Source organism: Muntiacus reevesi, chromosome 18 (assembly GCF_963930625.1).
Source record: "Muntiacus reevesi chromosome 18, mMunRee1.1, whole genome shotgun sequence".
Classification (NCBI taxonomy): Eukaryota; Metazoa; Chordata; class Mammalia; order Artiodactyla; family Cervidae; genus Muntiacus; species Muntiacus reevesi.
This window is the reverse complement of record NC_089266.1, coordinates 22,794,583-22,814,699: the sequence shown is the minus strand read 5'-3', so window position 1 is coordinate 22,814,699 and position 20,117 is coordinate 22,794,583. Positions and strand designations below refer to the sequence as shown.

Sequence of the window (20,117 nt, the reverse complement as noted above, 5' to 3'; positions counted from 1 at the left end):
AGCAAGGCAGCATCTGGGAACCAGCCCTCAGTGAGGGGAAGAAAAGCTGCTTCGGGCACAGCCTGGTCACCTTTAGTTGCCTTCTGGGAGGGACTGGCTGCAGGGGGCAGTGTGTCCTTTCGTCTACCAGGGCTTTGCAGGCTTTGCAAGGGTGGAGGGAACACAGCAGGCAGAAAATAAGCAGGGACTGGCCTGACCCCAGAATGACAGCGCTCTGGCTATTTTCTTCTCTGGTGCACCCCGAGGGTCTACAGCAGTGCCCAGCAGGTGGTAGGCAGTTAACAAAAGTTTATGGAATCGATATAGAGTTGCTCTCATCCCCATTTTATAGAGGAGGAACCTGAGGCTTGGAGAGAGTCACTGAGCTGAGAGAGGCAGATCTGGGTTTGAACCAAGATCTGTCTGAGCTGAGAACCTGAGCTCCTAGCCTTGAGGTCCCCCGGGGAGACCCCCCTTCCCCAGTTTCCACCTTCATGCCAGGCCACCTTTTCAGGAGTCTCTTCTAGAAGAAGGACTCTCCATGCCGTGTAATGGCTTAAAGAGCCACACCTCAGGAAGAATTTTGGCTAAGTTCCCCCCACCCCCAAAGGTAAGGGAGAAAACCTGGGGCTGTGGGGTGCAGAATTTTCTGAGAACAAGGCACACCAGCTTCCAGGAGTTTAAAACAGCTTTGGTAGCAATTCCCTCCTGGACATGGGAGCCCATGACCTGGTCATTCCCAATGACTCTGGAGGCCCCTTAAACGGCTCCAGTCAAACTGAGAAAAATCCCTAGGAGCCTCATGAGACATTAAAAAAACCCACTGACCTTTACTTTCATCTGCATTTCAGATGTCCTGTGTGCTATTAAATGCTCACAAAATTCACTGGAGGGGTGGGAAGAGGCTTAAATGTACAGACGTGTCCCAGAAACACACTCCCAGGATGTTTCACTTCTTCTGCCTGGGTGATTAGCCGTGCCCTTGGATGTCCTTGCTCCCAAATGTAGTTTAGTCATTCCTGGGACTCGAGGCTTGCTCTCACCAGTCCTAGAGGAAGCTCTGCCCAGAAGGAGGGCGACTGGGATGGCATGAGGCTAGGACAGGTCCCAGCCCTGTCCCTAGGCATCAGGGGAGGACACCTGCTGGCACATGGCCTAGCATTGAGAAGACCCTTCCTCCTCCTCTTCTTTCTTCACCCCCTGCTCCCAAAACCTCCATGGAAAAGGAAGAGGAGGGAGGCAAGAACCACCCCAGAAGGCAGGGAGAAAGCCATGGCTCCAGAGGGAAGCTGGGAGGTATCATGAAACAGGAGAGGAAATTAAAACTGTCTTTAGAAATATAAGCATGGGGGCGGGTGGCAATTTCTCTGGTGGTCCACTGGTTGACTCCATGCTGCCAATGCAGGGGACATGGGTTCAATCCCTGGTCAGGGAACTAGATCCCACATGCCACAACTAAACACATGTGCCATAACTACTGAAGCTCATGAGTCACATAAAAGACCTGGTGCAGTTTATATAAATAAATAAATATATATATATATGTGTGTGTGTGTGTATATATATATATATATATATATATATATATATATGAACAAGAAGCACTGTCCTTTCCTCACTCTCCCCATCTGCCCTGACTGGATCCTTCAGGCTTCGCAGCAGCAGTGGGGGGCCTCCACCATGGCGTGCCTTCAACAGCAGGTAAGCAAGGTGCAGAAGAGTGACAGGAGCCAGCCCCCTGGATCCTGGAGGACTGCTGGCTAAATCCCGACACTGCCTTCTGCCTGTGGATGCCAGTATCACGCCTCCTCTAAAGAAAATGCAGTGATAAACTTATGGTTCCATTCAGTTCCTGTATTATCTTTTCTATGCGCTCAATCCAAGTTATCAGAGGTATCTCTTTCCTGGGTTACAATTACATGTTAATAACAGCGCCTGCGTGCTAAGTCGCTTCAGTCGTATCTGATCCTTTGCGACCCCATGGACTGTAGCCCACCAGGCTCCTCTGTCCATGGGATTCTCCAGGGAAGAATACTAGAATGAGTTGCCATGTCCTCCTCCAGGGGATCTTCCAGACCCAGGGCTCAATCCTGTGTCTCCTGCAGCTCCTGCACTGCAGGCTGACCCTTTATCTCTGAGCCACCGGGGAAGCCCGTTAATACCAGCAGCTGCATGTACCAAGCACAAGTCATGCCCTGGGCCTGGGATGTGCCAGTTAGTCTGGACTTTCATTTGCATCCTCAGTTCTACCTAGTGCAGTTCTCATCCATACCATAGCCCTGGGAAGGAGGCAGTGTAAGGTCCATGTTACAAATGAGAAATGGAGGCCCAGAGAAGTCAGGTGGCCGTATCGAGACAGGTGACCCTGGTGAGTCTGGGATGGAACTCAGCCTGACTTCAGTGCTCTTGCCAGGATGGCGGCATGCCTCTCTTCCATCAGCGGGGACAAGCCCTACTTACTTGGCAATGGGGTGAACTCCACGGCAGATGTGCTGGTGACCTTGCTGGGGTCCAGCTCCACACGGTGGTATTCAAAGATGGTCCTCCTCCGAGATTCTGAAACAGAGACAGAGCCTGTCATCGGGAGCACTTCACAGGCTTTGGGACCTGGAGCCTGACAGGGGGGCAGGAGATTGTAGTGAGAGGAACCAGGAGTCAGTATGCAGCCCCCGAGAGCAGGAAGTAAAACCATCATCCCGGGATGATGATGTTGAAACTGTGGAGAGACAGGAGGATGGGAGTTGACTTTGAGCAGCGAGCTCTATGTCACAAGCAGGTTGACAATGCAGCGGCCCAGCTGTTGCTGGGGCCAGAACACAGGAGTCCACCCTCTGTGCCTTCAAAGCTGCTGTCCCCTTGACCCATCACACTGTTCCACCTTTTCTCTTCTTGTCTAGCTCACTCTTTCAGATCTAGCTCAGGGCCTCTTCCTCTGAGCAGCTCCCCTTGACCAGCTCCCTCCTATTACTCCCTTTGCCCCAGGCCCTCCTCCCACTGCACTCCTTGCATTATGTGGGCATGATGGTCAATTTGGAGGGTGGGGACCACTCAACTGTGATCATCTGGTCCTGAACCTGACCCACAGTGAGTTGTCTGCAAATGTCTGCAGATGGACAGGCTGACCTTGGAGATCCTTTCCCCTCCTCGATGGTTCAAGGCCCAGAACCAGGTTGACATCCTGCCTCAGTCCCTGCAGAAACTTCCTAGGGGACCTCAGAGTCAAAAGACCTGAATTCTGAGTTGAGTTCTGCTCCTGACAAGTTGGATACCCTTAGGGCCTCAGTTTCTTGTCTGTGAAGTGGAAAAACATTAACACCTGCCCCAACACCCTTGCGAGTAAAAAGCTGGAATTGTAGATAGAAAGACTTTTCCTAAAATGGCAGTCTGAGATGCTCTGATATTTCCCCCATGCCCACCGAAGAACCATGACTTGCAATTGGTTTCCTTCAGCTCCAAAAGACAGGCTGCAAGCAGCTGAGTTTCATGAATGAGTTTTCCCACGAGGGGAAAGGGCCACTTAGTATTTGGCCTACCCAGGACCCCTTCTACCTTCTGGAAACAGAAGGAACTGACCCCAGCCCCTTCCTACATGTGGTCTGTACTGTATCTTCTTTCACGACTCTGCCTTCTTGGCCAACAGTGATTGGTCCAGGGTAGGGCATCTGATGAAGTCGGACCAATCAGAGACTTTCCCTGGGACTTTTTAATTGTAACCAGGCTGCCCTTTGCTCACTAGTAATAATGCTGAGAAGATGCAAGCTCAGTGTCCATGAAGAGCAACAGTTCCAGTCTCACAAGGAAAGCTAGAGGATGAAGCCGCCTTGTGGAAAGAAGCATGGAGTACTGGTGGCATCCCAGTCCCTGGAGTCCCCAGACCTGCCCTGGTCCTATGTTCCCAGGTGTTGGCTCTTCCTTTGGTTCTTTGGGCTACTTCAGTATTCCCAATGCACCCCCTTTCCAGCTGAACTAGTTTCAGCTGGTTTTTTGTCACTAGAAGCCCAGAATAGGTGAGGATGTAAGTTTCCTTCCAGCTGAAGGTGATTTTGAGGAAAGTTTCCTGAGGTGGCAGAACTCAGTAGGGGCATTCATGAAAAGGAGGGTGTCCTGTGCAGCCGCTGGGTACCTCGACCTGAATGAAGATTCTAGGGCAGCAAATATTGCTCAAAAGAACATTTCAGTTATGTTTCTATCATCTATTTATCCTCAATCTATAGTTTGGCTCAAACAGTAAAGAATTGACTTGCAATGCAGGAGACCCTGGGTTCGATCCCTGGGTCGGGAAGATCCCCTGGAGAAGGGAATGGCAAACCACGTCTGGAGAATTCCACGGCCAGAGGTGCCCGGTGGGCTACAGTCCATGGGGTCACAAAGAGTCAGGCACGACTGAGCAGCTACCACCTCCTCAGTCTTAGAACTGTTCCCTCCGGCTTAAGCCAGGATTGAACCCCAGGCGATGACCCCAAAGCATGCTCTCTTCCCACTGTGCTCTCTTCTCTGCGGCAGAGCCTGGGGACACCTCTGTCCCTGAAACGTCTGCGACCACAGAATGTCCTTGAGACATTCTGTGCAACACAAAGGAAACTGCTCCAGCGCCGGGCGCCACAAAGCTCCCCTGGACTGAAGAGGAATCTGCAGCCCCACCTCAAAGGTCTGCACTTGAAATGTGAGTACCACCCACTCACATGTGCACATGTGAGTGCCTGCACACACACACACACACACACGCACACACAGTCACGTGTGTGTGAGCACCTGCATGTGCACACACACACACACACACACACACACACACACACAGATTTTTTTGATATAAGCAAGGCCCCTTGCCAAGCAGGGGTGGGTCTGAAAGAGACTGAGGTGAGAGATTATCTGCTCAAAAGAGGCTCCAATTTTCAACTCACCCAACAGCCCACAGGTGTGGTAGGGCCCTCTCTGTGTGACACCAATTTCTCTGCAAAGGTGGCCTGGGCTTCGACTGAGCCCGGGCCATGTGAGATCTTAGGTGGAGGATGGGGACCTTCCAGGCAGCCTTTCGCAGCTCCATCCCACCCACCACCCCCAGGGGCCAAATCTAAAAAATTAACCCCTTCAATACCAAAATGGAATAGGATAAAAGTATATGTGAAACTCCAGGTCTTCCAAGATGCCTGAGGCCCTGGAGTCTAGACTCTGTGTAAACATTTATTCCTTAATCTGTCTCTTCTGTCAAGGCTCAACTCAAATGACAAGTCCTCCTTGAAGACATCCCCCAAGCTGGGGTGCAGTTAGGGGCCCCTCCTCTGAGCCCTACAGCCCCCTGTGCCCCATCCAGTGTCACCTGCTTCACAAACATCTACTCTGCTGGCCACCCACCCCCTGAGACTGTGAGCTCCCCAAGGGCAGAGCCTGCAAGTTATACGTCTCTGTCCCCCAGCCCCTCGCGCCAGGCCTGGCATACAACAGGGTCTTGAGAAAGGACTGTGAATGAATGAATGGCTTATAAATAGTCAGGAAAACCCTAGCAATTTATCATAACTTCAGCCCACAGCACAAAGGAAGAATGCCTTTCCTCCCCAGCCCACTATAGAGTACGGCCTTTCTCAAAAGGGCTGCCCCCAATGGGCCACAGAAAGCCAGACCCTTCCGAAGTTTAGAGCTTAAAGCCGAGAATTGGCTTCCAGGGTGTCTCTATCTACAGCGCTGTAGGGGAGAGTTGGCTCTCAGTTAGAAAAGTGAAAGTGCAAGATGCTCAGTCGTGTCTGACTCTCTGTGACTCCATGGACTATACAGTTCATAGAATTCTCCAGGCCAGAATACTGGAGTGGGTAGCCTTTCGCTTCTCCAGGTAGTCTTTCCAACCCAGGGGTCAAACCCAGGTCTCCCACATTGCAGGGGGATTCTTTAACAGCTGAGCCACAAGGGAAGCCCAAGAATATTGGAGTGGGTAGCCTATCCCTTCTCCAGCGGATTTTCCCAACCCAGGAATCAAACCTCAGTTAGAAGGAAGGTGAAATAGGAGGACAAAGGGGTCAGTGTTGAGGCATGAAGAGAGATGCATGAACTTGTCAAGAGAGTCGATTTTAGGAATAGAGTGGAGCAAGCAGCAGCTGGGGAAGGCGGGGCTCCCAGTAAACCTTACCCCAGAATTTAGGGATGGGTCTCCCCACCAGCCAGCTGGGGAGTGGGTATGTGCCTCAAGTGAAGTTGCAGCCAGAGATAATGGGATATATCCTCCAAAACCCAGCACAGCCCCACCAGCAGGGAAGGGGAGATGTGTGTGGTAAGAAGGGGGAGGAGGGTGGGTGGATGGAAACATATCTCTGACTAAAAATATTTGCTCACTTCAGCGGCCAACTTGTACTTGTTTAGTATCTGATTTGGTAAGACTTTTATTTCTCAATAAACAGAACCCTTAGTATCTCAGTCTGTGTTACTTGCATTTGGATTATCTTGCCAACATCTGGGGCTCGCCCAAAGATGATGACGTCCGTCTGCATAACCAACAGATCCCTCCCGGAACCGAGATGGTGGCCGCCCCAGAGCCACATTCCTGGCAGTTTGAGACGTTCTGTGTTATCTCTGCTTCCACTCATCAAACATTCAGAAATGCTAAGATCCAGACCCAGAGAGCCCTGCCATGCAATCAAGAGATGTCCGTGGCTCAAAGGAGAGCTTGGTGTGTCCAGTTTTGTTTCCACACTAGACACCAGTGGGAGAGGGTTAGTTTGGTCAAAAGAAATCAGACTGACAGATCCAGCCACAAACTTCCCTCCAAGATGGTGGCTACCATACAAAAAAATTGAAGATGGTGGATCAGCAGGAATTTTTCATTTACTCATTCACATCTTCCTCTGCTCATTCAGTTATCCATTTAATAAACATGATTCAACCCCAGTAGGGGACCCCAGAGATAAATACAATGAGAATCCTATACCCCAAGGGGCTTGCAGCCCAGCGGGGGAGGCTCCTCAGGACAGATGCAAAGTAGAAAAGGGACTGAGGGAGGAGAGGAGACAAGAAAAGACAATGCTCAGGGAGCAGAGTAGAAGGAAAAACAGAAAATAAAAGTAAAAATCAGGGCCATGGAGGCGGGCTTGGGGGAGGGCACCAGGATGGATAAAAAGCTACAACAAACGGCACCATGGAGGATCCTTTATCAGGAGCAGAGAGATGACGAAATGGGCCAGATACGGTGACGATACCCTCTCCCATGCCCTTACTTGGCTGGTCCTTCTCACTCCTCTGCCGTCAGTTCTCGGGCCTCCCCTCCCCACCCAGCACCAAAGTGCAGCATGGGCCTCTGCCACATTTCTCAAGTTTGCCTTTGAAACAAAAGGAAGGTTCTGGAACAGGAGAAGGTTCTAGTGCTTGGGCCATCCAAGGCCATTCTGGGGCCAGCCAAGGGGCAGGTTGCCATTTGGAGCTTTTAATAAGGAAATCCTCATTAATCGATTCCATTAATTCAGAATCTGTCAGTTTTGATATTGGAGACCCTAAAGTTGCTTTTATACTGTCCGTGAAAGAAAGGGTTTCTTAAATGAATAGAGGAAATTATATTGACTTCTGGACCCCCCCCTCCAGTCAAATAAAGAGTGTATCAACTACGCTGTATGTTTTGCCTGCTTCTGCAAACAGGCTCTACTAATCTGAATCTTTTCTCTGCAACAAAGCACATTCTGCAGACTCTCTGCTCCAAAGCCTACAGAGCATTTTCTGCAAGGAAGTGATGGTAAGAGAAACTCTGCCTGTTTTCCTCCCTCAATCCCAGGAATGAGGCTGTGCAGAATTCCCTCCACCTTCAGACAGGGGTGGGAGGAAAGTGTTGGGAGCCTGGGGAAAGGATAGAGTCTCCCAGACATGGTTCAGTGGCTGGGGGATTCTTGAATAGTGAGGAGTAAATGCCACTCCTCACAGCACCCCAGGCAGGGAGGAGGCAAGCTTGGGTGCCAGGGCAGGGATATCACCTATTCTATGGGTTGGGACAACAGGAATATCCACAGTGACGATCACAGTGACATTGTCTGTGGACCAAAGGCCTCTCCCTGAACATCTACCATGTTTTTTTGAAATGTATTGTTATTGGGTTGGCCAAAAAGTTCATTTTCCATATAACATCTTATGGAAAAAACCCAAACGAACTTCTTGGCCAACCCAATATTTGCATCTCAACCAAATTCAAATAAATTCCCTATTTGCTGAGTTGACTATCAGACCCAGAGGAATCTGATCTCTCAGTCACATAAAAGCCATCACTCTGAAAAGCAGGAGTTGTAGCCTATTTTAAAATCCAATGAAGGCCAGGGATACTGCCCTAGAAAAAGGCATACACATGATCTACTTCACCCACACCTCAGTGTTCCTTTCAAGTCCGCGCCTGATCCCCAAGCTGAAAAGTCTCTGACAGAAAGAGATACAGTTATCAGAGCACTCACCCCTAAACTCAGATGTCAGGTTCTGTTCTCACCTGGGGTCACCAGAGGACAGAGCACATGGTCTCTACCACACCCAGTCTTTTCAGCACCTGTTCTGGAGCCCATTTTTTGAGCACCTGCCCTGCTGCAGGCACTGGGCTAAGTGCTAGAGCCCCAGGGAGCTCATAGCTAGTTGGGGAGAAGACGAATGAGGCAGGATGGTGTCATGAGTTCTATATTAAAGCTCTTAAGAAAGTGCCCAGAGGATGAAGGAGGAAGCCATGAATTTTGCTGCATGGAGGAAGCTGGACCAATGGATAAGGAGGATTCTGCCAAGTGGTAAAAGGGTGGGGGGTGGCATTTGACATGAGGAACTGCATCAGAAAGATGCAGATTCCCCCTTGGCATGTCTGGGGAACACAGGGCATGCAGACCAGGGCTGACTGGACAGAGTGGTGGGTGACAGGAGGGTTCAGAGGCCAGCCCGTAAAGGTAGGCTGCGCCCATAATACACACGAGAAATATAATTAACACTGTTGTATGTTATCTATGAAAGTTATTGAAAGAATAAATCCTAAGAGTTTTCATCACAAGGAAAAAATCAATTTTTTTTCTTTAATTTTGTATCTTCATGAGATGGAGATGTTGACTAAATTTATTGTAATCATTTCACGATATATGTAAGTCAGATCCTTATGCTATAACACCTGAAAGTTACACAGTGCTATATGGCTTCTCTGGTGGCTTAGATGGTAAAGACTCCACCTGCAATGCGGGAGACCTGGGTTCAATCCGTGGGTTGGGAAGATCCCCTGGAGAAGGGCATGGCAACCCACTCCAATATTCTTGCCTGGAAAATCCCCTTGGACAGAGGAGCCTGGAGGGCTCCAGTCCATAGGGTCACAAAGAGTTGGACGTGACTCAATGACACTGAAAGAAAAATACAACAGTAGGCTATGCCCAGCTGTGTAGGCCCCAAGTGCCACACTAAGAACTCTGAATTGATGCTTTGGGCCATAAGGAGCCAGGGAAGGACAAGATCAGCTCTGTTTGGCAGTGACAACAAAGAGCAGGTGGACAGGGGGCAGGGAGCCTGGCGGCCGGGAGCTGCTGGGCAGCGTCTAGAGTCAGCGTGGGTTTCCCTTGACTGGCGGACTCTGCGCCTCGTGAAACACAGCTGGAGTCACCCGATCGAGCCGCTCCCACAGCAGCCCTTGTATCGCCTCCAGGTCTCACAGAACAGGCACAGCCGCCCTCCCGTTATTTCAGCTGGGTTCTGCTTCCTCCCTCGCCCCTCATTACCACACCTCCCCACATCTCCCTGGCTTGCTCTAAAACAGCCTTTCATTCTAGAACCACAGAGGAGCCTCAGAGGCAGACACTCTCGGGGGATCTGACTTCCTCTCACTCACCCTCATCCTACAGCTGGATCAACACACATTTCCTGAGACTCCGCCACTGGGCACAGGGCCTGCGAGGGAGGCACAGACCCCACCCCCGGCGGTGGTGAGGCGCAGGGAGGCATGGATACCAAGAACAGTCCTTCCTGTAAAACAGCCTGGGTGTGTGCACACAGTGCTCTGGGTGTTTGGGGAACCGAGGAGGGAAGAATTCCCCGCTCTGGATGGAGTGGGAGTTGGTCGGATTTAGAAAGCCTCAACGGTGGACACTAGGGTTTAAAATACAGAAGATTTGGGTTTCAGTTCTAACCCTCAGAGCTGTGTCACGCCACCTCTCTGAGGCTCCTTGTCTTCGTTTAGAAAGAGACAAATGCACAGACTTCATTTACAGTGCTGCAGGATAATCCAATAAGATAACTATAAGCTCAGTATCTAGGGATGAGGTTGTAATCAGTGTGCCCCTAAATGACCCCAGTGATCCCTGCCTCCTGGGATTCACACCCTGTTTAATCCCATCTTGAGTGTGGGCTGGACCTAGGAACTTCCTTCCAACCAGCAGAAAGTGGCAAAAGTGATGAGGTTATGAGAAGGCTCTGGCTTCCCTCTTGCTCACCCTCTACTGCTGTCTTCCTTGCCTGCTCTGATGGAAGCCAGCTGCCACATATGAACTGTCCTATGGGGAGGTTCACGCAGCCAGAACTGAAGGGGGAACTGATCTTGTCACAGCCACGTGAAAGCTCTTAGACGGCCCCCCAACAGTCACCGAGGCAACCCTGCAACCACCTTGAGAGCAGCCTGTGAAAGAGTCTAAACCAGAGGACCCAGTTAAGTCATGCTTTGCTTCCTGATCCACAGAAACTCTGAGATAATGTTTTAAGCCTCTAAGTTTTGGTACAATCCAACTCAGGGATTGAACCCGGGTCTCCTGCATTATAGGCAGATGCTTTACCATCTGAGCCACCAGGGAAGTCTGTTATGCAGCAGTAGCTAACTAATACAATCAGGGTGATGCTGAAACTCTTTAGTAACTTGCTCAGTATGGGTTTTAACCAACGAATTAGCAGGGTCTGAGCTACTCCCTAGAGTGCTGGGAGTTTGGGGGTGGGAGAGGGGACAGTGGAGGGACAGGTGAAGTGATGGCAATTAATTTTATGGAAATACTCACACAGGAGCATAAAAGTACCTATTTGCAAGAATATTCACTGCAGTATTATTTGTTGTAATCAAAGATTGAAACAACTGAAAAGGCTGGGCCCAGGGGACTGGTTCAATTAAGGTACATCCATGCAAGGGGTGTACAGTTATTAAAAAGAGTGATCCAGAAAGATGGGCAGGATACACTTTGTTCAGGAGCAGAACAGAGGACATCATACGCCATTGTTTATGTTAAATATACTTATGTATACGTACCTGAAGGCTTGTAGCTCTAGAAATATCCTGGTGACTCTGGTTGCCTCCAGGAAGGGGAATTGGGGGACGGGGATCAGGGACAGGAGAGAAATCTAATTTTCCTGCCTCCTGAAGACCCCTGCGATGGTCCTTCTATCATCTGGGTTTGGGAGGCAATTATGGTTGTGTTCTGGGAGGACTAATAAACCCTAATTTGGTGTCTTTGGAGATTTTCTAAGTGGAGGGTGTGCTGAGTGGAAGGGCCCTGGCTCCCCACTCCCCTCCACCACCAGAGCAGTGCCTCCCACTGGAGATTTTATTGGAAAAATGGTTCCTCAGCTCAAACAAAGAGAAGTTGGAACTCATTCTGCCCCTTTTCTTCCCTCAGTTCCCACTTAACTCTCCCCACCCCCCAACCACTTCCTGCCACTGCCCTCTCCCACACCAGCCTGGCTCAATCTGAGCTGAGTCCAGCCCCGTCCAGGGATCTCTGTGGGCCCCTGGGGTCTCACCTGGTACATCTGGGGATGGATTGAGAATCATGAAGGCATCTGACAGGCCTGCTTTGACAGGGTGCTGGGACGAGCTGATTTCCAGGACGGGTATGGGGATCTGCAGTGGGAAGAAGAGGCTCCGTCTATCCCCCACACACTCTTGGACCAGCTCTCCTTGGAGCTTCAGACACATCTGCCTGGTGGGCATTGCCTCCTGCAGGGCTCAGACATCTCAAACCCAACGCACCCATCCAAATTCCAAGTCTTCCCCACATCATCTCCAAACACATTTCCTGTTTCTTTTCTTCCTCTTTGTGAATGGCACCTCCATGGAGGAGTCACCCTCAGCCTCTCCCGGCTTCCTTTCATTTCCCTCCTCCTCTGTCAAACACATCTCCAATCCTGTTAAGTAGCCTGCTAACAGGCTCTAAAATCGATCCAGTTCTGTCCATCACCCCCACCCTACCCCAAGCTGGCCCATTCTCCTGCATCATTTCCCAGCATCTCCTCTGAGTCCCAGCCCTCTGCTTTCCACTTTCAAGCCAGAATGGTGTTTTTCAAGATTTTTTTTTTCTGGATGTGGACCATTGCTAAGGTCTTTATGAATCAAGATTGCCAGGAGAAATATCAATAACCTCAGATATGCAGATCACACCACCCTTATGGCAGAGAGTGAAGAGGAACTGAAAAGCCTGTTGATGAAAGTGAAAGAGGAGAGTGAAGAAGTTGGCTTAAAGCTTAACATTCAGAAAACTAAGATTATGGCATCTGGTCCCATCATCTCATGGGAAATAGATGGGGAGACAGTGGAAACAGTGTCAAACTCTATTTTTGGGGGATCCAAAATCACTGCAGATGGTGACTGCAGCCATGAAATTAAAAGACGCTTACTCCTTGGACGGAAAGTTATGACCAACCTAGATAGCATATTAAAAAGCAGAGACATTACTTTGCCAACAAAGGTCCGTCTGGTCAAGGCTATAGTTTTTCCAGTGGTCATGTATGGATGTGAGAGTTGGACCGTGAAGAAAGCTGAGCACCGAAAAATTGATGCTTTTGAACTGTGGTGTTGGAGAAGACTCTTGAGAGTCCCTTGGACTGCAAGGAGATCCAACCAGTCCATCCTAAAGGAGATCAGTCCTGGGTGTTCATTGGAAGGGCTGATGCTGAAGCTGAAACTCCAGTACTTTGGCCACCTCATGCGAAGAGTTGACTCATTGGAAAAGACCCTGATGCTGGGAGGGATTGGGGGCAGGAGGAGGAGGGGACGACAGAGGATGAGATGGCTGGATGGCATCACCGACTCGATGGGCATGAGTTTGAGTAAACTCTGGGAGTTGGTGATGGACAGGGAGGCCTGGCGTGCTGCGATTCATGGGGTCGCAAAGAGTCGAACATGACTGAGTGACTGAACTGAACTGTACTGTACTATTGAATTTGTTACAATGTTGTTTCTGTTTTATGTTTTGCTTTTTTAGCCAGGAGGCATGTAGGATCTTAGCTCCAACCAGAGATGGAGCCCACACCACCTGCCCTTAACCACTGGACGGCCAGGGAAATCCCTAGGCCGCCTTCTTTCAGTGCTTTATAGCAGCCAGGCTCAGTCCTGCCACAGAGCCTTTGCATATGCTTTTGCTCCCTCCCAGAACACACTTCACCCTCCTCTTTGCGTCCTTAACTCCTACACGTTCTGAAGATTTCAGCTCTTTTCCTCAGGAGAGCCTCCCAGGCTCCTACTCAGGTAAAGAGCCCCGTGAAAGGCTTTCCTGGCATCACTATGTAAGAACACTTGCCCCACTCCCCACAGTTACTATCTATCCCCCCAGCCAGATTCTCAGCTCCACAAAGATGGGCCGGCAGCCATCCTGTGAACTTCTGTATCTCCAGCACCACGCCCTACATCTGGCGCACTACAGGGTCTCGACATATTTCTTGAATGAAAGAACAGCCCACTCACCTCTTTGTAGCCGAAGACAATGCGGCCGTCTTGGTGCAGAGCTGCCTGGAAGGTGAAGCTGCCCCTGTCCTCCCGACCCTGGAGGTAGACGTGGTCCCACTGAACAACAAAGACTGTCCCTGGTGAGGAGAGCAGAAACTTGGCTGGACAGGGAGGTCGTGTGGGGCGCAGAGGCCTGCAGAAACGGTGGCCCATGTGGATGGGACACCAGCTGGTGTCCTTAGCGATGATGGGGTCAGTTTGCAAATTTGACAGGAGGCAGGAACTGGGCAGCCCACAAGCAGTCTGGCTCTCAAGTTGGAGAGAAGCCAGGAGACCCTGCTTCACCCTTCCCGCCCCCAACCAGGTACTGTGATTGTACCTGTACCATCTCCTACCCCAAGCACTGCCCTGTCCTTCTTGCCTATCCTGACCCCCTGAGATGAAAAAGAAGAGAAACAGTAGAAATTTCTGTTCTTCTGGGGTGGAAGGTAGGTTCTCAAGGGACAACCTGATGAGAGTAAGAAACAATCAAGGTCTCTAATATTTATTTCACCTCTACTGAGAGCCAATTGTTTTCATTTGATTTTCTCATCAGGGAGCAGGCATTTTGTCCCCAGGGAGGAAAATGAACACAAAGGTAGGGTAGCTGCCATGCTGTGTGACTGTGGGCAAGTCCCCTGCCCTCTCTGGGCCTTGGGCATTTCTAAAGGGGCTAGACCAAGGCATCCCTGGAGCTGGATAAATTAAATTCTGAGCTCTGATCTCACCATTGTCAAAATAAGCAACTGTGGAGTTGTCAGAGTAGCCAGGGTTGAAGTTGGCCATCAGAGGGGCCACGTACTGAGTAGCTGTGAGCATCCGATGGACCACGTCACCCATGAAGATGAAGCCTGGGGTGGGAAGAAGTGTAGATGAATCATCAGAGATGGACTTGCTTCCTCGTTCAGAAAGGAGTAGTGTAGATGGAGTTGGAAGTGAGTCTTGAACCTCTGACCCCCCAGCATCACATGGTGGGCATGGGTCTGGTGTATATAGAGCAAGAGGAGCCCACACTAAAGAAGTTTCTCTCTGCCCCTCCACCCATCTCTGTCCCTTGGAAGTGCACAGGAATCCAAGATGGGCTTCCTCATATCAACAGGGAGCCTGGTCCCAGGAAACAGGCTCTCGGTGCAGTCTCCTCCCTCTCATTCACAGACTCAGAAGCACAAGGGCTGAGGGACAGCCCACACTGGCCTGTGCTCACCCAGAGGGAGACACACATGCATGTGCACCCACATCCACACATACACACACACACACACAATTAAGTCAGCAGACGTGAGGGAGGTGGTCCGAAACACTCATGACCTCTCACCTGAGAGTGGGGCCCCAAGGGAGAGCCACAATGTGGGACCCACCCCAGTCCACCTATAAAACCCTGTCTCCCGTGAACCTTCCCAGCTAGGTCCCAGGTTCTGGCTGAAATCTCCATACCCTCTCCCAGCCCCACAGACAAGGCCTTACCTCCGGTTGCTATGGTGATCTGCCGCAGAGGATGCCCGTAGAAAGGGAAATCAAAGGACAAGACCACTCTCTGCAGGGGACGGGAGAGAGTCAGTGAGGCCAAGCTGCAGGCCAGGTGGCTGGGCAGCCACACGGCCCCATGCTTATCTGGATGGGGTGGGGGGTAGGCATGTCCAGGGCAGGCCCCCAGGACCACAGGTGGGCACCCCAACTCTGGTCAAGCCCCCTAGGATCTCCTGGGAAGGCACTCCCCAGACCCCAGACCTCAGGCCATAGCCATGCCCACTGACCAGGCAGAGTGGGCTGGCCCCCAGCCTCCCAGCCCAAGGTAGTGCTGCCAGGGACTGGGGCACTCACCGAAGCCTGCCGGTGGGTGTTGGAGAGGATTCTGTGAACTTTCACTTGGCTCTGGTTGGCCTTGGTCACGTCCACCCACAGCTCCTGGCTGCGGGGCTCGCTGGGGCCATACAGACGGGACATATAGTAGCTGTGGTTATCCTCCTGTCGTTATCCAAGACAGAGCCCACAGGAGGGTGAGGAAACAGGATGCTAGCAACCACCCTCTGCACCTCCTCCATCCAGATGTCTGGATAGAGAATTCATGGTCCTCCCAGACCATAGCCCAGAAGAGCTGGTTTAGGCCTGGGAGCCCCTTGGATGCTGTTGGCCCTGGAGAGCTCAGTACCTGCCCCCTAGCTACACCCCCAGCAGCTCTGCTCCAGCTAAATCCATGCCTGCTATACCTGTGGTCTGCTCTGCCATCCCCAGGACAGGACAGGGGGTTTTTCCTAGAGCCCTGAGTTCCGCTCCCTGCTACCTCACCCCCGCCCCAGAGCACACCCAAGGCAGAGCTCAACTCGGGACGTGAAGGAGCAACAGATAAGGCAGCCCCAAACCAAGCCCTGTCTTCAGGGAGCTCCCAGACTGAGGGGCAGACACAGCCCCCTGCCCTGGGGAGCACCCAATTTAACAGAGAAGAAAAATCTGAATCTTGGAAGCTACCCATCTAAAGACAGAGGCAGATCCTTGATCTTGCGCACTGCTAGTCTGATGGAGGAGGTGGGACCCATGCAAATGAAATACCCAAACAGACACCCTCTAGCAGAGAAATAAGACAGGGCCCATACGAGTCACTACAGAGTTGAGAACAGGGAAAGAAGCAGCAATGATGCCTTCAAGACATATTTTTAAGCTTTACTATGTGTCTGATTGGGACAAAACAAAGAATAAGCCAGAATCTAGAGGGCTGGGAGTTAATTCTGTCAAGCCTCTCCTGCAAGGGAGAATTTAGGGGCAGGATTTAAAGGAGGCTGGGAAACAATCAGCAGAAAGAATGGAAGAGCCTGGAGAGGAGGCCATGTCAAAGCGTTTCAGCCCATCTGGGAGCACAGCCGACAAGGAGCCGAGGCACAGCACGCAGGTCCATTTGGCCGCTGCCACAGCCATGGGGCTGCTGACCCGTGCAGAGCCCCGGGCGTTGCGGGTCATTAATCAGGCTGTCGGGCGGCAGTGGCTGCAGACACAGCAGAGCTAACCATGTTCTCCCTGCCAAGCCGCCAGCTGCCCAGCCAACCCTTGCCCGGGTCCCAGCATGAGCAGGGCCGAGGGTCGCCTGCTCTCTCCACCCGCCCGGAGGCAGACTCTGTTCTTCTGACAAGTGACACTCTCTGGGGCCTGGGGTTGGGGCAGAGCTGGGGGAAGATGAGCAGGAGAAACACGGGGCCAGGCGGGGTGGGGGTGGGGGTGAGGGTGGGGGGTCGACGACTTCCTTTGGCTACTGCCTGGTTCCTCCCCTGCAGCCTCTAGACTGCCGGCCCCTCCACCCATTCCTAGCACAGACATCAAGCAGATCTAAACAAATCAGAAACACATGAGGCCACCCTCCTCTTCTCATAAGCCATCTGGGGCTCCCACCAGCCCAGAGGCGAAAACCCAAACCTCAGCCATGCTTGGGAGGTTCCACCATGAGCCTGCCCCACCCTCTCTCTAGCTTCACTTCTCTCTCTCTCTCTCTCTCCTTCACCTATGCACCCTTGGGCACCCACTCACTAGATCACCTCCCCAATAGTCTCAGGCCACCATTGGTCACTCAGGCCTTTGCATATGCCGATCTTCCTGCCTGGAGTGGCTCTGCTTTCTCCGCTGGCAGATCCCTCCTCTTCAATGCTCAGCTTAAAGATTACCTTCTTATTGTTATTCTCCCCCGACTTGCCCAGTGAGGACCTCCACCATCCACAGGAGTCCTCAAGGGGTGACTCACAGGTACTGTTTGTGAGAGTCATCTGGGCCCATGCTTGTTGCATTTCTGGTTTTACTCATGAAACCTCCTGAGCAGGGGGCCAACCTTAGGCCTCCCACTGCTGCCACAGTCATCTACCCTGAGGTCCTAGAAGATGCCCAGAGGAGGAAACACTGCATCTCAACTTGCCCGCAGGTGTTGGAATATCTGTGCTCATAGCCTCCCTCAAGAAAGCAGCCCCTTCAGCTTCTGGTTCTTCCCTCATCCCACCCCCTGCCCAAGACTAGAAGTCATATTTTCCCCCTTGGGTCTCCAAGTTTCCTATCTCCAATCATATCTGCTGGTGTCCCCACCTTGACCACCAAAAAAAAAAAAAAAGCAAAAAACAACCCCCAAAATTACTTGATACCACTATGGAAAATAGTATGGAGGTCCCTCAGAAAACTAAAACTAGAATTATCATATGATCCAACAACCCCACTCCTGAGCATATATCTAGACAAAATTATAATTTAAAAATATACATGCACTCCTATGTTCTTAGCAGCACTGTTCACAATAGCCAAGAGATGAAAACAACCTAAATGTCCATTGACAGATGACTGGATAAAGAAGACGTGGCACATATATACCACGAAATACTACTCAGTCATAAAAAAAGTCATATGCCATTTGCAGCAATATGGATACAACTAGAGATTATCATATAAGTGAAGTAAGTCAGAAAGACAAATACCATATGATATCACTTATATGTGGAATTTAAAATATGACACAAATGAACCTATCTACAAAACCGAAGAAGACTCACAGACATAGAGAACGGGGGAGGGGTGTACAGAACGGATGGACTAGGAGTTTGACATTAGCAGGTGCAAAGTATTTTACATAGAAAGGATAAACAAGGTTCTACCGTATAGCAGAGGGAACTCTATTCAGTACCCTGAGACAAACCATAGTGGAAGAGAATATAGAAAGAATAGAAAAGAATATAGAGAAGAATACTGAATCACTTTGCTGTATATCAGAAATTAACACAACATTGTAAATAAACTATGTATGCATGCATGCTAAGTTGCTTCAGTCCTGTCCGACTCTTTCCGATCCTATGAACTGTAGCCTGCCAGGCTCCTCTCTTATTCCCTTCTCCAGGGGATCTTCCTGACCCAGGAATCGAACCTGGGTGTCCTGCATTGTAGGCAGATTCTTTACCATCTGAGCCACCAGGAAAACCTGGTGAATTAACTATACTTCAATTTTTTAAAAAAATAAAGAAGCTCCAGAAAAAAAAAAGAAAAAAACCTGCCAAGGAAGAAAGCCCTTTGCACACCAACTCATGCAAAAACACATGAACAAATGTGCCCAAGAGGAGTCCGAAGGCCCTCAAGGTGCTTCCAGGGAATCACGTGGTGAGTGGATTTTATTCCACCTCAAAGAACAACCACAGGGGGCCCTGACCAACACTGTGCATCTGAAAGTCTGCAGGACTGCAACTCTGAAGCCAATTCAGGTTCAGCTGCGACCACCTGCCACAGACACATCTAGCGCTCAATTCTTCTCTCCACTAGGTCCAACAAAGGAGTGGTTTATTAAACAACATCAGTGGGCCTAAAATTTTGCTTGAAGAAAGGAAACCTAATTTAAATGCTATTCAGCCCACCATTTAGATATCCTCTCCAACCTCCACCCATCGCCTCAAACTCTGAGCCTCTGACACAGAAGGACAGGCAAAAATCACCTCTGCACCACCGCTCAAGATCCCTGAATCCTTGATACCTGAGAAGGGTTTGCTGAGGCGAGGCGAGGCCTGTGCAGGGAGCCCAGAACCTTCCTTTTGCCCTTTTATAGAAGTAAGAGGGACCGGTGCCTGGTACAGTCAAGATTTTGGAAATAAACTTGCCTCCCTAATTCCTGGGCTGTCTTTTCATCAAAAGTAGGGGAGGAGGACATGAGCAGCCAACAGAGCCCAGCAGGGTCTAGGTGGTTCTCTAGTCCGTTTATAAAAAATATTTATTTAATTTAATCAATTTATTTGGTTGTGTCAGGTCGTAGTTGCGGCATGCGGGATCTAGTTCCCTGGTCAGGGATCGAACCCTACCAGGCCCCTTACATTGGAAGTTGGGAGTCTTAGCCACTGGACCACCAAGGAAGTCCCTCTTTGACTTCATGGACTAACCACCAAGTTAGTCCTTTCAAATGCACAGAAGGTTTAATTGTGTCCCTCATAAAGCTGTGTTTAAGTCATAACCCCCAGTGCTTTGGATATGACCATATGTGGAAATAAGAGTCTTTGCAGATGTCAAGTTAAGATGAGGTTCTACTGCATTAGGGTTGGACTTAAATCCAATGACAGGCTTGTTATATAATTGTTACAAAACAAAGGAGAGGAAGATTCAGATACAGAAACACAGACGGGACACAGGGAAGAAGTCCATGTGACATCAAAGACAGAGATTGGAGTGATGCAGTTTACAAACAAAGAAACACCAAGGATTATCAGAGGCCACCAGAAACTAGGAGGAGGCAAGGAAGAATTCTACCCTAACCTCCAGAGTGATTGTGACCTTACTGACACCTTGATTCAGATTTCTGGCCAAAACTGTGAGAGAATAATTTCTATTGTTTTAAGCCACCCAGTTTGTGATACTCTGCTATGGCAGCCCTAGGAGGCTAATACAGAAGTCCACGGTTGTGTGATGCTGTGCCTCAAAGGGGCAACCCTCAATGTCTCCCCCTTCTTGTCACAGTCCTGCTTAGAACATTCTGTGGCTTCCCAGCTGCACT

General features: G+C 50.4%; 1 protein-coding gene across 1 annotated transcript in view; it reads right to left on the bottom strand.

Moving 5' to 3' along the window:
- PLXDC1 (plexin domain containing 1) overlaps positions 1–20,117 on the bottom strand; it is a 65,230-nt gene that overhangs the window by 19,699 nt on the left and 25,414 nt on the right. Inside the window, exons 3-8 of the mRNA XM_065909418.1 lie at positions 15,452–15,595; positions 15,095–15,164; positions 14,359–14,481; positions 13,610–13,728; positions 11,671–11,770; positions 2,440–2,535 (exon numbers count right to left, since the gene is read on the bottom strand). Coding sequence (XP_065765490.1) covers positions 2,440–2,535; positions 11,671–11,770; positions 13,610–13,728; positions 14,359–14,481; positions 15,095–15,164; positions 15,452–15,595 — 652 coding nt within the window. The remainder of the gene's footprint in view (positions 1–2,439; positions 2,536–11,670; positions 11,771–13,609; positions 13,729–14,358; positions 14,482–15,094; positions 15,165–15,451; positions 15,596–20,117) is intronic.